The sequence below is a fragment of the Nyctereutes procyonoides genome, unplaced genomic scaffold (genome assembly GCF_905146905.1).
Source record: "Nyctereutes procyonoides isolate TBG_1078 unplaced genomic scaffold, NYPRO_anot_genome, whole genome shotgun sequence".
NCBI classification, from domain to species: Eukaryota; Metazoa; Chordata; class Mammalia; order Carnivora; family Canidae; genus Nyctereutes; species Nyctereutes procyonoides.
In genome coordinates this window covers 52,929,047-52,948,043 of record NW_026575133.1, presented here as the reverse complement: position 1 = coordinate 52,948,043, position 18,997 = coordinate 52,929,047, and the positions used below count along the sequence as shown (strand labels likewise).

The 18,997-nt window shown below is 41.8% G+C and overlaps 1 protein-coding gene across 1 annotated transcript in view; it reads right to left on the bottom strand.

Annotated features, from left to right (window-relative positions):
- The window catches only part of DOCK5 (dedicator of cytokinesis 5), a 210,529-nt gene that overhangs the window by 141,160 nt on the left and 50,372 nt on the right, over positions 1-18,997 (bottom strand). Inside the window, exon 2 of the mRNA XM_055299886.1 lies at positions 11,065-11,148. Coding sequence (XP_055155861.1) covers positions 11,065-11,148 — 84 coding nt within the window. The remainder of the gene's footprint in view (positions 1-11,064; positions 11,149-18,997) is intronic.

Below are 18,997 nucleotides of genomic sequence, written 5' to 3'. Positions count from 1 at the left end.
GTGGCTTACTGTCTAAGCTGGGAACGCAAACACAGGGCTCCACTGCCTGGCTCATCACTATTTGCCTTCTACCACCTACCTCCATGGCCATGCAGTGAATGGGACACTTGCTCAAGGCTATTGCCTCTCATGGGAAGGAAGTTTGCCCATAGAATCCAACCAATATAAAATACCCATGCATGCAAGCATGCCAAGTAAGTGAAAAAGAAAAAGATGCATTTTCCATCTTTTATTTCTTCAGTGAACAGGAAAGAGGCCTGTCTTTGCGGTGCCTGGAATACAGCAGACAAGCCACAAACTTTAAATAACTTCATCAGTGAGAAAGAGGAGGAGGTCCTGTGAGCTGGTGGTAATGGACAGAACAGATCATGCAAGGACTGTACAATAAAATCTGCACCTCCCAGGTACGATCTGACAGCAAGGTCCCAGAGACCCTTCTCTCCCCCTGGGGTCCCACACCCAGTGGGCAAAAGCTGGGAGGGGCCCAAGCACTGGCCTGGAGGCCGGAATGTCCAAAGAGGAGGCACTGCTCCTTATGAAGAGGATTCCTCTGAAATGAACAGGCTGGTTCTTTGCTCACTCACTCTGTGGGACTCCATTTCTCCAACTGCTAAAGTAATTAAGGCTTTGGTGTCTTCAATTTCCTTCCACAAAAACATTCTACATTTTTCTCCATCTTGTTACCACCTAACTCCATAGCTAAAAGTGCTAAAGTTTCTCCTGGTTGCCTACAAGAGATGGTAATGTCAGAGACTTCTCCTTTCCACCAGCAAACACCTCCTGAGACAGGCGGCAGGACCGGGTCCAGGGTGGGGGTGGGGCAGTGCAGTCACAGTTGGCAGAATGGAGAGATGACATATCCAAATGTCCACTGTGAAAGGAGGAAATGTCTCTTGGCTTCAGACACCCGGAAGCTCAGTGACAAGGGAGAAATAAAATTTCCTCTAGTCTAATCAACATCATCACTCTGATTTGCCAAGTGCCGTTCTATTTGCTGGATGCAGCTTTTTCCTTCTTCTTCTTCCTTTTAAAAAAAAGTAATCCTGCCAGCAGTTAGTCCTCTTGCTCATGGCTCTAATTGCCCTCCTCTGGGATGCATTTCTCTGGCTTATTCAACTAGCTCAAGAAAGCTGAAATGACAGGATACAATATATAGTTTCGCTGCAGTGCACCATTAGACTGGTTTTAACATCAACACCAATTTGCAAGATGGACAAGAGAGGGATGCAGGTTTGCAAGTTGAGGAATCAATCAAGCAAGATATACTTAAGGGGGTCCATTTTTATAAAGACCTATGGTAGGCTCTGAGGAGCCTCCAGAAGTTTGAGAGTATAAACCCTACCCCTGATCTCAAACAATTTCTAATCTAATGGCTGAATGGAACAGAGATGCAGGTGAGAGAAGACAACTTGCACAGCTAGTTAACTGGGGATTTCTGGAAGTGCAGGCTGCTGTTTTCAGGTGACCATCTAAGCCTCCTGAGGAGGACATCACAGTAAAAGGCACATGTACAGGTGGTCTTACTTTCTGAAGGGGAACTGGAGGCCCCAGTAAGACAGGAAACATCCTGGGCCACGATGCTGGAAACATGTGTGCCCTAGTTTAGAACATGAGCTGGGTGAAATGAGCAGTGCACTGCATGTGACACTGTGCCATCCCGAGGCTCCTTTAGTCTGGGTCACTGAGGAACCTGCTTCAAGTTCCTCAGTGGAACGCATCCCCACAATGAAAGAGCAAAACTCTTTACCGACTTTAAAAGTGAACCATTGGGCTCCACTCTGAGAACCCAGACAGAGGCAAGGAGATGTGGTCAGGGCTGTGACAACATTACCGTGGCAGAAACGGAGGTGGAGCCCCGTAGTGGTGATGGCAGTAAGAGTCCAGGTATCAAAAGATGAGCAGTAAGGGCACAAATGTGAACCAAATGGGACCTTTGGGGACTATGCAAGCCAAAGGCCACTGGGTTCAATTCGGATGCCTTCTTTATTTGCTAACCCAAGCAGGAGGGCACAATTGGGAACACCAGTTATATGCTCAGTGCCACAAACATACAGGGACAGAGACTTTCCCCCTCTCTGACCTACCTGCCACACCTAAGAGGGTTGGACACACTGTTGTAACAGTAGCTCAGCCCCTCAGTAATTTTGATCTGGAGTGTGTGGGCTAGAGGAAGGACACCCACATCTCTGGGGGGGGGGGGAGGGAGATGACTGTGCGATGCTCCGCTGGAACACATATGCCTACCTGCTCAGAGAAAACTGGCTCTTGAAAGCGGTGGGAGAGAAAGGTGGAAGAGAAAGGTGGGGGGTGTGCAGATGAGGCAGGTAGGCACTAGGGGTGCTGGGGGCCCAAGTGCACAGTGGGCTTGGAGAGCAATGAGGAGTCCACTTGGCCACAGTGGCAAGCAAGTGTGGGAGAGCCATGGGGGGAAGGAAGTTCAGAAAGAACTCACCCCAATACTGGCACATTTGGGGTGATGGTTGGTGAACTTGTCTGACAGCGACTTAAAAAGCAAAAGAACCTCACCTGCTTTGAAAAACTATAGGTTAGGTCCAAAATAGAAGTGCCATTTCCTCTAAGGCCTCATAATGTGCAAAGAACATTCTATTTGGATTCCAGAGGGCCATGGTGAGAATCACAGCTCTACCATTTAATAGCGTGTGCCGTTTCAAGTTTCTTAACCTATTTTCACATTTACTAAACAAGCATCAGTAACTCTGGTCTCTCATGACCGTAAGAGCTACAATTCAGTACATGAAAGCCCTTAGCTCAATGCCTGGCACACAGAGCAGAGTAAAATGCCAGACAAATTTGGAACCAGGGGTACCAGTGACATAATCCAGGGACTAACTCCCACTTCTAGGGCCATCGTCTGGTTCCTGCACTAATGATGGTAGAATAAAAGTTCTCTTGTCTTTGTTTTCTGAGGAATGTTGTCTGTTCTCCCTGGAAGAAGGAGGAGCACCTCTCTAAATTATTCTCTAGTTACTGACAACAAACAAAGCTGAAGCATATGTAAGGCAGCTGGGATACCAGGCTAGGGGGAAGCTTTACTCCGGGAACTGTAGTTTATTTTCTAAGAGAAGAAGAAAAACCATAGAAAAGATGACTTCAAGGGAAAGGTAACAAGACAACAATAGAAGAAACAGCTCAGGTGACATAAAAACCATATGACGATGGCTAGGATAATTGAGACAATAATGCTGAGTCACTCAGGGCCTGAGCAGATACTGAATACAGCCAAAAAGGAACTCAAAAGTTACCAAAATAGTGTCTTCCAAGGCCTGGTTTGACATTCAGGGGGCAATGAATATGACAGGAAGAATCATCAAAACACCCGCCCTCTTCCATTCCATCAATTCCAACTACAGTAAAAGACTCTCCAATTTTCATCAGTGAGCACTAAACAAGTATTCCAAGATGGGAATTCAATGTTGATCGCTCTGGACATTTAGAAGATGGACTGAAGTGCTTGGTACAGTCGTTGAAAATCTTATATTGCTGTTGTCAAAGTTAAGTGCACACATATTTAATATCGCTCTGATGACACATGCTGGGGACCCACACACAGAACTTAAGGGTGAGACTAACCATCTAACAAGCATCCTTCCTATCTTGCCCTGGTCACAGCTCCATGCAGCGTGGTTATACATGGAGCCGAGGCCAAGAAAAGAACCACAGTTCTCATGTGCTTCTTAGACTGACTGGTGGCATTTAGGTTTCTCAGGCAGCATGTCTTCTGCAATGCCTTATATTGAATGACTCGCTGCCACAGGTTGAATAAAATGGGGCACTCCAGTACAGAGTGAGTACTTATGATGCCCAAGTCCCCTTGTATGCTTTTTGAGATCATAAATTGCTCTCATATTACTAGAAGCAAAAAAGAAGGATACATTAATCTTCTCTTTCCAGATATGAGCAAGAGGAGAAATATCCTATTCTTTGCCCTCAATCTTAAACTTCTCTCTAGGACTCTCCCCTGACACGAATCCTTCACCGAGTCTACCTAGCCCCACAACAGTCTGATGTGCCCTGTTTCCCAATGGCGAGAAGATACCTAAGGCGTTTTTGATAAAAGTTATACACCAAATAATGTGAATGGCCCAGCATTTAGAGATGTGGAGGGAGCCATGAGTGGTTATGTGTATGCGTGGGATGGAAGGAGCCTAACCACTACTTTGCCACCTTCTTGACACCTTGATCCCACCAAGATCCCTAGGAGACCAAAATTTATAGGACATCGAAAGTTCACAAGAACATTCCTCCAGAGCATCCCCCAGAATGTCTTTGCTTTCAGGCTGAGCTTGCCTCCTCAGGTGCATGGACAGCTGTTGAAATGGGCCAACTCCAAGTGCCAGTTCGTGATAAAGTAACTAAATAAAGGCACTACTCAGAAAAATGTTCTGAACCCAATCCTAGAAGATCCCAGGTAAGCCTAATGGACAAATAACAGAAATTTTAAGGATGGCATTTTAGAAGCACACTCAAATGTATTCTCAAAAGGAAGAATAAGAAAAGTCATTCTCCTTTTGGTAAGATTAAATCTGGGATGAGACTTCTTACCGGCTCTACTTTTTAATTAGTTTTTCTGTAAACATACTCCTGCTGCCACTCATCTTTTGAAAAACACATCTCGGGAACATATGTCCCGAGTAGTAGAAGCTGACAAGCAGTTCTTAAGGCAAAGGTCAAACAGATGTGGGAAATGACCGGCACACTCAACAAAATGCCACATGGCCTCATTTGCTTTCCAGGAGGGTGCCAAAATGTTCGCACACAGTCCGTATCATAAAATCCAAGCTGTTGGGCTCACTACCATTGATGTTTGTGAAAGGCAGTTGTTTTTTTTTAATAACTAGGACATGGTGAGACTATGGATTCTGAATTATAATAAACTTTTCAATGATCTTGATGGGTGGGGTAACAAAAGTAAATGAAAGTTACAAACACATCAAAATGCCTTATTTCAGCTTACATTCAGTAAAACTTTATACATGCTATTAAGAACTGATTTTTAAAAATTAATTCTCATTTTCTTTGTTTCTCACTCACCTATCACCATGGGGTATGGCTGACCGAAAAGAGAAGGAAAAGAAAGGTATGATAAAGGAATGTCAAGGCTACCCAGCTGGGTAACTGTTGTACAGAGCAGTAGGATGTGACTGTCCATCCTCTTGATTCAGATGTTCTGTAAAAGAGTTCAGTAAGACCTCACTTTGTCAGACGGTCCAAGGCAGGTCCAATTAGCATATCTCAGAAAGATGATTATGCCTCTGCTGGAAACAAGTTCAAGATCACTCTCTCCTTTTTTAGGCTTCTGTTACAAAGTTTTGTCAACCACGGAGTCAAAATTCAGTGTCATGTAACTCTACATATCTGACATAATGCTGCCTTCTATACTTGCTCACAGAAAAGCCTACTTTGTAAAGATGAGATTCAAGATATGTACAGCTCAAGTCATAACCCGTATTAATTTTTTATTATAAGGGGATGGGTTTCTAGATTACAGTGCATTTTAAAACTGGCCTAATTCTATCTAGAAGAAATAACATGGGTATATTAGGGACCTCCTATATACACACAAATGCTTCTTTCTATTTCAACTTTTCAAGATCGTCTGTTTCCTCTGGTTCCAATGCAATCATTTGTGCTATCCTTTGGGTCCTCACATATTATACTAAAACTGTACAAAGCTTTATGCTGTGCCTGCTTCTGTAGAGTTTGGAACGCTTTTGAGACATTATCTCATTTTGTTATGGCCAATTGTGTTATGCTTACCCCCAGAAATCACTGCTAACACCAGCCACCCTCTCTCTTGAGCTTGTGAGTGGTTTATGGAGCTGAAAACGAGTTAACCAATGGATATGAATCAAACACAGGAAACCAGTACCCACGGGTGGAACAACAGACCCTGGGCATTAAATCACTTATGAGTAAAATCCAGTTAATCACAGGAGAGGAGAACTTAATGGTAACAAGAATGCTGCAACCTTGTTTTTCAAAGCACCTTCATTTAATCACTTTCAATTCAAAAACTGGCCCAATTTTAGAGGCAAATGATCATGTCACAAAAAGAGTTTAAGTGTCCTACCCAGGATGGTCTCTATCTAGATAGAGACAAAAATCATCTGATCTAAAGTAGTCTTTCTGCTTCATCTCTCCTCTCCCTGTCCATCACTCATGTTTTCTTCTGGTCCTGGTATAACACCAGACTTTTTTCCTCATAGCACTTCTGAGTATCTGAATTGTTTTGTTTACTTACTTTGTTCACTTGTTTTTGTTAGCCCTCAAATGAAAACCCTATGAGAACAGGAATTTTACTGTTTTGTCTCTCAAGTGACCTCACTGCCTAGAACATCTCTTGTACTCAATAAATATAGCTGGCACATAATAAGAGCATAATACTTGCTCAGCCAGTGTTTTTGAATAAATGACTACATCTGGAATCTCCAGGTAGCAGTGATTTTTTTAGCCATGCCCATGGACCTGGGATGGGAATGAACAACTCTAGATGGGGAACATCTGCCTCACTACCAAATCCCTTGCCTGGTTAAAGAAGCAAACATATGGCAATGACAACAGGGCAGGGTAGTGCCAAAGGTGAAGAAAGGCAAGGGCACCTGCTTCAGCCCTTGAGGATCTTTATTCCCTGAAAAAGTCTCTGAAGGAAAATTCTTAGGGGCCTATGAAAGATGACCAGTATATAGCTTCTCAGTCAATTCTACTTTCCTACCCCTGTTTTGGGTAACAAATGAAGTTCAACGGCAAAGTGACAGAAAGAAATGAGTTATAAGTGATAGTAGCTCACTCATTTGGGCTAGTTTGGAGGCAAAACTCAAGTAATCTGGCAGTTCCCCAAAAGGTTAAACATAAAAGCTATTATATGACCCAGCAATTCCAGTCTGAGGAACATACTAATGAGAAAAGAAAACATACGTCCACACAGAAACTTGTACACAGATGTTTATAGTAGCATCATTCAGAAGAGGTTAAAAGCGTAAACAACCCAACTGTCCATCAACTAATGATGGATAAATAAAATGTGATATATGCATACAATAAATTTTACTCAGCCATAAAAAGATAGGAAATACTGATACATGCTGTAATGACGATGAACCTTGAAAACATCACATTAAGTAGAAGAAGCTAATCACAAAGGACTACATATTATATGATCCCATTTACATGAAATGTCTAGACTAGGCAAATCTATAGAGACAGAAATTAGGTTGGTGGTTGCTCAGGGATGGGGGATAATGACCACCAAATGGGCACAAGGTTTCCTTCTAGGATAATGAAAATGTTCTGAAAGTAGGTAGTGATGATGATTGCCCAACTCGGTGAATGGCGCACTTTGTAAATAACCACTGAATTGTATAGTTTAAATGGGTAAATTGCATGGTATTTGAAATAGATCTCAATGAAGCTGTTATTAAAGACAAAAGCAAAAAACTCATGCAATAACCAAATCCTTCTGCAGTCTGCAAAGGGTGGGGAAATGTTGGAGCCTCCTGTGTTTCTCTCATGGAAGGAAAAGAACAGCTCTGCCTATAATATCTGGGGTTTTGTGGAGGTGACCCCTATACCCCACTTCCTCCTCCCATTAGCTTGCCCTGCTCCAATGGGCTTGGTCTCATATTTTATCGCCACTCATTTAACAGACTTCTGCAGAACACCTACTATATGCCAGGTGCTGTGCTAGACACTGGCCCTGAAATGTAAGAGGAACGGGCTTTACCTTCAAGGAGCTACCACTTTCATAATTATTCATCTGACCACAGGGCAGGAAACAGCAAAAGGAAGAGTCCTAAGTGGTATTCTGTAGTGGGTTGTGGGCAGAAAAGAATTTTCCATATCTGGGCTCCAGAAAGGTAGACTCATGTCCACACCGGAAAAAGCGCACACCGGTCTGGTATGTGAATATATCTCAAAGGCGGGGTGGGGCAGAGTGTGCAGCAGGGAGCCCTGGGAGCTAAATCCAACAGGAAGCTGGAAGTCACAAAACCCCTAAGGCAATGAAATAGTACCAGCATTAGCCTTAAATTCCATCTGGCAGTACTTTGGATGTTTCCTTTTTTTTTTTTTTTTTGGAAAAGGAGATGAGGGAGGAGGGAGAGAACTCAAATTATTACTCAGGATTTCCACTGTGTTTAATGTTTGCAAATTACTCTTGCCCTCACTTAGTCCTGAACTGCCTGAAATAATAAAGGAATTTGAGAACCCAGCCAAGAACTCAAAGTACTTAGGAGATATAAGAACATATCCTTGCATCTGGCAAAGCAGGCATTATTTAAAAAAATTAATCCCATAAAATAAGCACTATATAAAAACTTAATCCAATATAATAATCTCTGTAAAGCTGACAGGCCACTTGGTGGTGGTAAATGAACTCTGTAAATTTATGTTCTAAGTTGGCCCATTCATAACTTGACACATGTCAGTTTTGCCAGGCACTGACATCCTTTTTTGACATGAAAGAGTCCTATGGCACAGCATGTATTTTATGGTAGCAATTAACAAAAACACCAGCTTCTTGCTGTCAGGACTAGAGCATCAGTATCACCATATTCAAGATGCAGGATTGATAAAGTGGCAGATTTTTGAGTGACTGTCTATCAGCTGGGCCAGCACCAGCAAGCATAGCACTGCAGGAGCTGCAAAATGCTAGGAGCACTGTGGCTTGTCCTGGACTCAAGCTCCAGAGGGTACTTCAAATGGATGTTTTTGTGCGCCTGTGATTACATTTATATTTAACAAAGCTTGGTGACCACCTCAGCTTGCTACCTTTAGGAATGCTCATTGGTTAACTGGGAGACTACTCAGTAAAGCACAGAAAGTATGTAAATATAAAATGATCATTGATATGAATCCTATATGGAAAAAGTGCTTCAATTAGCTATTTTGAAAAATATGCTGGGATCACATAAAGATAGAAAAAGAATTTTGAAAATGTATTCAAAAGACATCACCTACTTGATTTCCAGTCAACTTTCCACTCTTCCCTCCTACACTCCACAGTACACTCATAAAAGCTTGACAACACACATACATACATGTATACATACTGAAAATCTAACATGGTAAAGTGGGAATTACCAGGTCAAGATCTGAAAAAGACCAAAACTCAGCAAGATGAGATCAGCATCTAAGGCTGCTCTCTTCTTGAGACATCTGCTGAATTAAGAAAAGTTTCCTGAATGGCTGAGCAGCATTTCTGATGGCCTGGTGGGTTCATGAGAAAAAAAAAAAATGGAGTTCTGAACTGTCAATAAGTTGGCTGTAACTTCAAACTAGACTATGGAAAAAAGCATTACTATAGACAAAAGTAACGGTAAAAGATTTAATAAGCAGGAATTAAAAGTCCAAATTGCTTAATATAGTAATTCTAAAGTTGTATGCACCTAAAAATAGGTCTGAGAATATATAAAGCAAAAAACTGCAATTGCTGTAAATCATCATCACTGACCTAAACTGCAAGTATGATGGAAGATTTAACATGGTTCTCTCAGTGATGGAAAATGCAAAAAAAACATGAACATACAGCAAATTTGAAAAAAAAAAAAAGATGGAGAAATCAGGATCTATCATCTATAGAACTTTCATCTCATGATCCTAAAACACACTCTTTTCAAGCCCATATGGAAAAGTAACAGAAATTGAACATACACCTTTCATCTATACAATACAAAAATGTATGCCCATAGACACTAGATAGAACAGATTAACCTGGCTCCTGATAAAAAGGTATGACCTTGTAAGGTTTGAGAGCTCTGTGGTTTCAATAAGCAAAGGAGCCCTGAGATGAGACGATAAATTGTCCCTTGTGTCTCAGAGACTTAGGAACTACATGGAATTAATGTTGGGCTGGACCTGAGATGGTAAGGATAAAAACAGGAAAGAGAGTGGAGTGCGAAGAGTCTCCACAGCCCTCTCTCTCTTCTCCCTGCCCCTGGGAGTTGCATGATTATACTTTGAGTTGTGTGGAAGGAAGAAACAAACCTCCACCCTCTATCTAAAAATAAAGGGAAGCAGCAGGAATAACAGTCTTCCATGCAATTGGGCAGAATGAGTTAGTTTTTCTGTGGCCAAACCCTGCTACCTTTTCTCCTGGCTTCACATCTCTTCTTCCTCATCCTGGGAATCCATATTAGGTTCTTGATGACCATCTTTGCCATTTCATCATCACAAACATTTACATGGGTGAGGGGGCATGCAGATCCTGAAAATCTAGAGATCCTGATTCTAACAAGACTTACCCTATGAGAAAAGTCGGCCTACCTCCCACCTCATTCCTGCCTCAATCTTCAGAGAGAATAAATGGACCCTAAAAATTGGTCTTTACTTTGATCTTCAACTTCAGTGGCCTGGATACATGTTTGTTGTACTCTGGGTATTTGAATTAGAAATGTGGATATGTGGAGGAGTCCTGCTAGGAACCAGAGAGCTTGAGTTGGAGCTAAAAGCTTGGTGGGATGTGGTGGGAGCAGACATGACCTGTGTCTCAGACGAATCAGAAGTCCTGACTACTACCCTATAGCACAGAAACAGGTTAACTGGAACCACCTCCCTAGCCCAACCTAGTTGCAGGAAATATACTAGTGGGCTTTCTGGATCTGCTGTGGCCCTGACCTAATTCTGTGAAAGAATCTCATCAACACCAGTAGGTCTCTCCCTCATTTCTCCCCCAATCTGGCAACATTTAGTGCTGAGTAGAAAACCAGTTAATCAGCAGTGTTTCCCTTGCAGGACAGCCAATCTGGTGTTCCACATTGCTCCTCCCAAGCCAGCACTGTGTCGGATCCTTCTGCATCAAGCACCTAGCATTCAACTACTCACAGACTTTAAATTCTGGTGTCTGGGCATGTATGCACACACGTATTCAACTGGCTGTTTTGAAATCATCCCCAGTACAAAATTTTATAACCTAAAGCACTTCCTGGGTTTTCACTAGCACCACTTCAGGAAGTAAAGCATGTTGATGTTTGCTCAAAGTGGCTTATTAATAAGTAACCTCTGTCATTTTTCCCTTTCCCTCTCTGGAAGAAGGCCATCCAGACTTACCCTCATACATCTCCAGGATGTGAACCGTATCTCCAATCTGCAAGGAGAGCTCCACATCTTGAGAGGCATTGTAGTTGTAGATCGCTGCAAATGAGAAACATGGGGGAAATGACATCAGTGGCAGTTAAAATACAAGTCACTAAACAACACATTCAGTGGTTAATGAATTACTGATTTAACAAATAGCCCTCTATTTTCATGCTTTTGTGTGAATCACCCACTGCAAAGCGGAGATATCCTCCTAAACCCCCATTACTGGTATGTTACTGTCATTCTTCCACCAACAAAAACTGGTTGGTTGCCTATTGCATATTATGTTAGAGAACAGTGATGGTGACAAAACTCACAGACTTGGTCCCTGTCCCAGAGATTTTTTAATAGTCTAGTAGAGGAAGGAGGATATTAAATGTATAATATTACAGAAACAACTACTTCATTTAAATTGTAGCAAGAATTATGAAAGAAAAAAACCAGGCTACAATGAGAATATGCTGTGAGGTTCTTTTAGGTCAGTCCCCTTGTTTATCAGACAATAGCCAATCTACAACACCACTGAGCTTATGATCTTTAAGACACAGAATGAGCCATCCCCTGGCTTGCCTGACACAATAATTGGGAGTTAATTGGGAGTTCCATCTACTTGGTAGGAATAGGCTGACACAGGTTCATGGCAGACATGGCTGCCTTGTCCCAGTTCTAGGCATCCTGAGTAACTGGATGGCCCAGAACCTCCTCACCAAGGTGACCTCCATCACCACACCCTTAGGACTGGCAGTGACTGGGCCAGATTATGAAAAATAGGCAAAGTCTTATCATTCAAAAAGATGACAATCCAATTTTAAGATGGGTAAGAGCTCTGAAGAGACACTTTGCCAAGAATCATATGCTGGTTTAAGACACGTGAAAGATACTCATAATCATTAGTAATCAGGGAAATGCAAATTAAAACGAGATATCACTTCACACCCACTAGAATGGCTACAGGTTGGAAAAGGCAGACAATCGGCCACAATGTACAGGGACTGGAAGCCTCAGACATTGTGGACAAGAATATAAAAAGACACAGCCTCTTCAGAAAACAGTTGGACAGTTTCTTATAAAGCTAAACATGAATTTCCACTAAGGGCCAGCAATGACATTCCCAGTTCTATGAAGAGAGACGAAAACACATCTATGTAGCAACTTTACGTGAATATTCACAATTGCTGTGGTAGGCAGAAACACAGCCACCCCCCACAAAAGATGGCCACATCAAATTTCTGGAACCTGGGAACACAACTGTGTGTGGCAAAACATTTGAGTAAGTTAAGGATCTTAAAAGGAAGAACTTTTTTCTGGATTATCTGAGTGGACCCTAGAGGCAATCACGTGTATCCTGGCAAGAGAGGGCCAGAGGGAGTTTGGGTAGAGGTACATAGGAGAAGGCACACACGTAGACAGAGGAAAAGACTGCGTCAGGGACTGGCACCACCACCAGAGGAGATGGTGAGGAATGGAATCTCCCTGGAGCCTCTGGAAGGAGCACGGTCTGTCAACACCTTCACCTTAGACTTCTGGTCTTCAGAACTCTGAAGCTTTAAATTTCTGTTTGTTTTTTTTAAGCCACTGAGTTTGCAGTAATTCGTCACAACAGTCATAGATAACCAATATAGTAGCATAATTCACCAGAGCCAAAAAGTGGAAACAATTCATCAATCTATGAACGAATAGCTATAGAAACCAGGATATATCCATATGATGGAACACTACCCCTCAGTAAAAAGGAACAAAATATGGACATATGCTATAACACAGGGGAACTTCAAAGACATTACACTAAATGACAGTCATTTGTGAAATCCCTATTTTTGGGCTTCCATTTCTTTGCAATGTCCAGAATAGGCAAGTCTATGGGAGATAGTAGCACTGATTACTAGTTGCCTGGGCAGGGGAGAGGAGGGAAGAGCAACAGAACACAATAGGGACCAGGGATGTTTCCAGGAGGTTGAAACCCTTAAGCTGGATTGTGGGGATGGTTACACAGCTCCGTGAATTTATGAATATTCACTGAACTATATACTTGAAAGGGGGAGGAAGATTTTATAGGATATAAATTCGAGTTCAAGAAAGTTATTTTTTTTAAAGTAGGTTTATTTCTTGCTATCAGTCTCTTGATAAGTAATCTGCATCCTTCCAGGCAAAAAGAACCACTTCAGAGATGCAGTCTAGCCATTTGCCTGCCAATTCAAGGAAGCGAGATGTTCCCCATTTCTGCAGTTCATTAGAGGTGAGTGCATGAGGATGCTCATTAGAGGTGAGCGCATGAGGATGCTCATTCAATCTGCCTCCCAAATTCCACAAGGATCATTAAGAGGGGAAGAAAGGTCCCCCTGCATTGCAAACCATGGGTACTCATTGCTCTTTCTCAAACCTACAATGCACCCTATGTATGTAGCTTAACTGCTGGCTTTTCCTTACCTCGCTGTCTATCCATGAATGGGAGGAGCATGCCTCCAGCCACATCTTTCTCAAGCGGCCTCTCTTTTTGAAGGGACTCACCCAGAGTGTTCTTCTGTAGTCTTGGCACAGAAGCCTGGACAAATCATGCTGAAATTAATTTACTCTTGAGCTTTTGGCCTACACTATGAATGCAGAACAAGGTTGGGCTAATGAAGTGTGTTCAGGGAAATTCTACTGGATTTAGATGTAGCAGTTAGTTCGTGATTGACTCCTACACCTCTTCATGGAACAGTGGACCACTGCTGCTATTCCACTGAATAGCAGTTCTCCTTCATCTGAGAGTCATGTGACACCATGGCTTTACCCACTAAGTGTATGTCTAGTTTTCCATAGAAAACATAGATCTCATATCCTTGACTCCTCCCCATTCACTCCCACTGAACCTGTTCCTTCCAGCGGCCCTGCTCACAGACGGAAACAGGAAGTAACAAAGTTGCTGTGTCACAATGTTTAGTGTAATGACCAAGCTCCATCTCTTCTTCATTCTTCGTCATCAGGGAAGTAGGCAGAAACTCTCAAAGGCAGCACCTAGCTCAAACATCTATCAAGGAGTGTCGTAAACACACACATACACCATAAACCAGTATGTTTCCTTAATTCCTAGATTCCTAAATTCCCCCCAAATTATCCTGGCCTTAATTATCTACCTTAGCCTCCATCACCTGGAAAATTCCACCCTCTGCTCCAGTCAAGACTCTTCGAGTGTCCCCTAAATTCTATGCTCAGCACACAGTTTATCCCTGCTAGGAACAGCTCATCTTCTGCTATGTAACAATCCAAAGCTCACATTCATAATTCTGTTCAACAAGTAACTGTGGACTTCCTATTACCCCACATGAATTCGTTTCTCCAACATCTGACATCTTATCCTTCCAACACAGTTTGGGTTGTTAATCTCAGATAATCCTGGTTATCATCTGCCACCAATCAGGAGGTGGCACAAATGTTGATCTGGCTGCACATTATTTTGTGTCTTTCAAATTTCAAGATACTGGATTAGATCCAAAGAAGGTGTTTGAGGCACAGAGTGACTTTTATAGAATTTACCAATTGATTCAGGTATTCACCACATCTTCCCTGAAGTTTAAGATACTTTGTTTTCCTGAGAAGCAGCAGCTGTGGTTCCCCACCACTCATGATATCAAAATAACCTCTCCTACCACTTTTGTTGATTACATGAGAGAATCTGCCTTTCCAATCCAGGCTTTCAAAGAGATTCCCAGGGGAAGCACATCCCTTCAAAAATGCCTTTCACTGGAGTAAAGTTGCAGGTTAGAGGATATTCATTAGCTTCACATCTTTGGGCAGAAGTATGAACAAGATTCCCAGTAGCAGTTGTCTGTCATCTCTTCATTCCAACAATGGACTTTTGAACCATGCCCTCCTTCTCCTACTCTTTATTACATCTCATTTCCATTGTATTTTATGGTATCACTTCCATATGTTATACAGTAACTATAAGAAGTGCATGTCACACACCACGTTATTATTTAATAAGGAAACAGATTCAGAAGGAGTAAACACCTTGCTCCCAAGTAATCCAGCTTTACAAGCGGCAAAGTTGTTATCGGCACTGGTGATGATGCCTTCATCACGTTTTAAAAGGCTGTTCCAGAATGGTGAAGGACTTCCCTGGAACAGCCTGGAAACAAAGAGAAGAACCTCATGGATTCTCAGTATGATGTCTGCTTTAGAATTCTCTCAGAAAATGGGAATCCAACTTCCAAACACAAGCTTTATTCTATGAATCAGCAACTGGTAATCATACTGTCTGCTTGTCTGGTGCTGTTTGAAGAACAGGCACACAACCAGCACTCAGTGGATGGTGCTTTCTCCCTGGAATGTGAGTAATCATTAGAGAGAAAGACAGATAAACGGGAAATAAGGGAAAATCCTGAGGGTTAAACAAAACACTATTGAAGATTCAACTATACCACTTCTACATGCATGACCTTGAATGAGTCCTCAGTATCAGCCTCAGCTTCCCATCAGTAAACTAGGCATCAGATCAGATGAGTCTAAGGGTCCCTGCAACTCCAACATCTCTGATTCATGAGGTGATGATAAGAAGCAGGAGAAACAAGTTGTGCTGTTTTGAACAAGCAGGCCCACCACAATCTCTTGTTTTGTCTGAGGAAATTAAACAAGAACAGGGAGTTGCTGAATATAAATTGCCTTGCTGGCTGCTATGTGCAAGGTTGGGAAAGACGAATTGCTGGAACTTTTCCCTAAGCAGCTTACTGTTTATATCATGGAAGTGTAATTTTACAGAGCCAAGTAGACAAGACAGTATGTCTACAAATGTAAAATAGTTTGCATTTTACCAAATCTTTGATTTGGCTTTTTCTTTTAAACCAGGCTTACATGAGAGAGGAAAAAAGAAAGTTGAGGTCTAAAGATTATGCAACAAGAAAACAACAGAATATACTAACAGGCCCCCAAATGAGGATCCATTTCAACAATGAAAAGTCTACGTGTTACTAGTATTTGATCTTTCTGATAAATTAGGTTCTTTCATGAATCCTCACATTACAACACCCTAAAGAATAAATAAAACGTGTCATTTCCTATTAGTCCTTTGGTAGAATCTACAAAAGAAAGATCCAGCAAACACAGAACAAGTTCCCAAATTGAGTTATCTACTATTCAGAATATAAAAAAGAGAACCAAACTTCATCTTTTTCATTGTTATCCTTATCCACCTACTTTCAGCCATTAGAACTACAAAAAACAAAAAAGGCACATTCCATTTTTGATCCTTTCGCTGGACTTAACACAGTCATGTTCCCAAAGGCCAAGTGACTTTTTTCTTTTGTTCTTTAATTCCAATCTACTATAAGGATCAGAGAATCATATTCAATACTACATCTGATTCCAAGAAGTAAAAATCCATGGTTTTACACTGTTCATTCTATGTAGGTTCCAAACTAATATTTTTAGGATGAGATGACTATGATGGCACCTCTCTACTCAGAGCTATCCCGGCCAGAGGAGATGTAAAGTTCTATAGATATCTGTGAAATCCATCTGGTCCAGGGTGTGATTTAAAGCTCTTGTTTCAAAAATAAATAAATAAATAAATAAATAAATAAATAAATAAATAAATAAATAAAGCTCTTGTTTCTTTGGAGATGTTGTGCTTAGAAGACCTACTGAGTGTAGAAAGCACTACATTGAAGACACCAAGTATAAGTATATTATTACCTAAGTATGAGAAGAGTAGCTTATACATCTCACCCATAGTACTCCACAAGAGCAGGCTCTTAGGGGATTCTTAATTTCATTTTCTAAACTACTGAAGAGAATAGAGGATTTATTGGCCAATTCACTGGTGATTCTCTAAGAAATCTCTGCTTTAAGTTTATATATATATTTATGGATGGAAGAGATAAATACCCTTAACTGGAAAGGTATTTCGGAGATATAAATTCAACTATGGTTTGCTGACTGGCTGTTACCAAGTGATTATGATACACCATCTCATTTAAACTCATACGAAATTAAATTTACATGGAATGTTTAAAGGAGAAAAGCCCAAACAAGGCAATCCACAATTATGGGAGAAAAGTCTATATTCTACAAATATGCGGAGCGTTCTCCCACAGCTTCCCCACCTAAAAAATAGAGGCAACAGTACATTCCTCAAAGTTTCTGCACACATAAAGTTTCTGCATACATTCTCCTCCCAAAAAGGAGAATCCCTATGATCATGACTAATACATGGTGGACACTAAAAACAATGGCAGTCACTTTCCCTTTCTCCCCTTCCCCTTTCTTGCCCTGTCCGGCTCCAACTTTGAGGATGGTGGCACCCATGACCTCAAAGATGGATGCCATTCCCCTCATCAATAAGCCAGTGGAAATCATTTGATGACGACTGGGAATCAGAAAGGCCTATGGAGAAGCAGAACAAGCTAGCTCCAACAGTCCTTCAAAGGTAAAGGCTGGGGCAGCCCCAATGGTGGCTCAGCGGTTTAGCGCCGCCTTCCGCCCAGGGCGTGATCCTGGAGACCCAGGATGGAGACCCGCGTTGGGCTCCCTGCATGGAGCCTGCTTCTCCCTCTGCCTGTTTCTCTCTCTCTCTCTCTTTCTAATAATAATAATAATAAAAAATCTTCAAAGGTAAAGGCTGCTGGACAATGCAGCACAGGTGTCCTGAGGACAGCAAAACCACCTTACTGTCAGGAGTTGAGAAGAGTTCCCTCAAGAAGCAGCATGAGAGTGAGGGAATATTTTAATATTTTAACCATTTTCTTGCTGCCCCTTCTAGCACTGCTACAGTGATTCAGCTGAGGAACCAGGGTTTTATTCAGAATACCAAAAATGCCTCAATTACATACTTACTATAGTACTCTAAACATGAATACAAAATTAAAACACATTCTAATGTTACCTATACTTACAGTTCTATTAGCTTCTATTCTTTTCCACTGATCTCTTTCTTGTTAAGAAAAAGTAAAAGAGAAAAAAATCTGAGGGCAACTAAGGCAGGGTTTTAATGAGGAAGTAAAAAAACCTGACTTACTAGTAAACCCAGAACACCTTCCCCCAGCCAAATAAGGTATGAATCAGGTCCTTCTTGGTAAGCATTCCTATTAAATACAAAATTAAACAGATCTGAGATAAAAAACGATCAGATCTAGGATTGAGTCAAGTCTACTGCATCTAACTTATGCACAGAAATCACAACTGAATAAAAGAGAATCTGAAGATAAAAGCCACAGATTATTGTGGAATCTAGAACAAGCACCCTGAAATGATAGGCAAAAATGTCAGTGACTATTTTTTCCAAACATACATGAATTTGAGACAAAACACAGTTAATTGGGCAGCACGGGTGGCTCAGCGGTTTAGCGCCGCCTTCAGCCCAGGGTCTGATTCTGGAGACCCGGGATCGAGTCCCACAACAGGCTCCCGGCATGGAGCCTGCTTCTCCCTCTGCCTGTGTCTCTGCCTCTCTCTCTCTCTCTGTGTGTGTCTCTCATGAATAAATAAATAAAATCTTTAAACACACAAACACACACACACACACACACACATACACAGTTGAGAAAAGGAATGATGCCCAACCAGGCTGCAAAACCCAGTAATTTGAAAACATGAAGCTAAAAATGAGAAAACAAGAATAGATGGTTGGGACCTGGGCTTACATCTAAGCAAGGCATATCAACCAGTTGCCTTTCTACCATGGACCACTTCCAGGAGGGTCTTAGAACTGAACCTGGCCTGAACTGAGGCTGTGGATGCACCACACCCACATCTTGCTGTGAGAAGACAGAGTGTGTGTCTATGTGCCCAGGAGGGAAAGGGAGATGAGAAGAGCAAATAGCTGGGGAGAAGGCCAGAAGCTGAAGAAATCTGGAAAACCATCTGGTCAAATCTCCTTATTTCATAAATGAGAAAATGGAAGCCATGCATGTGGCACATGTGTGTA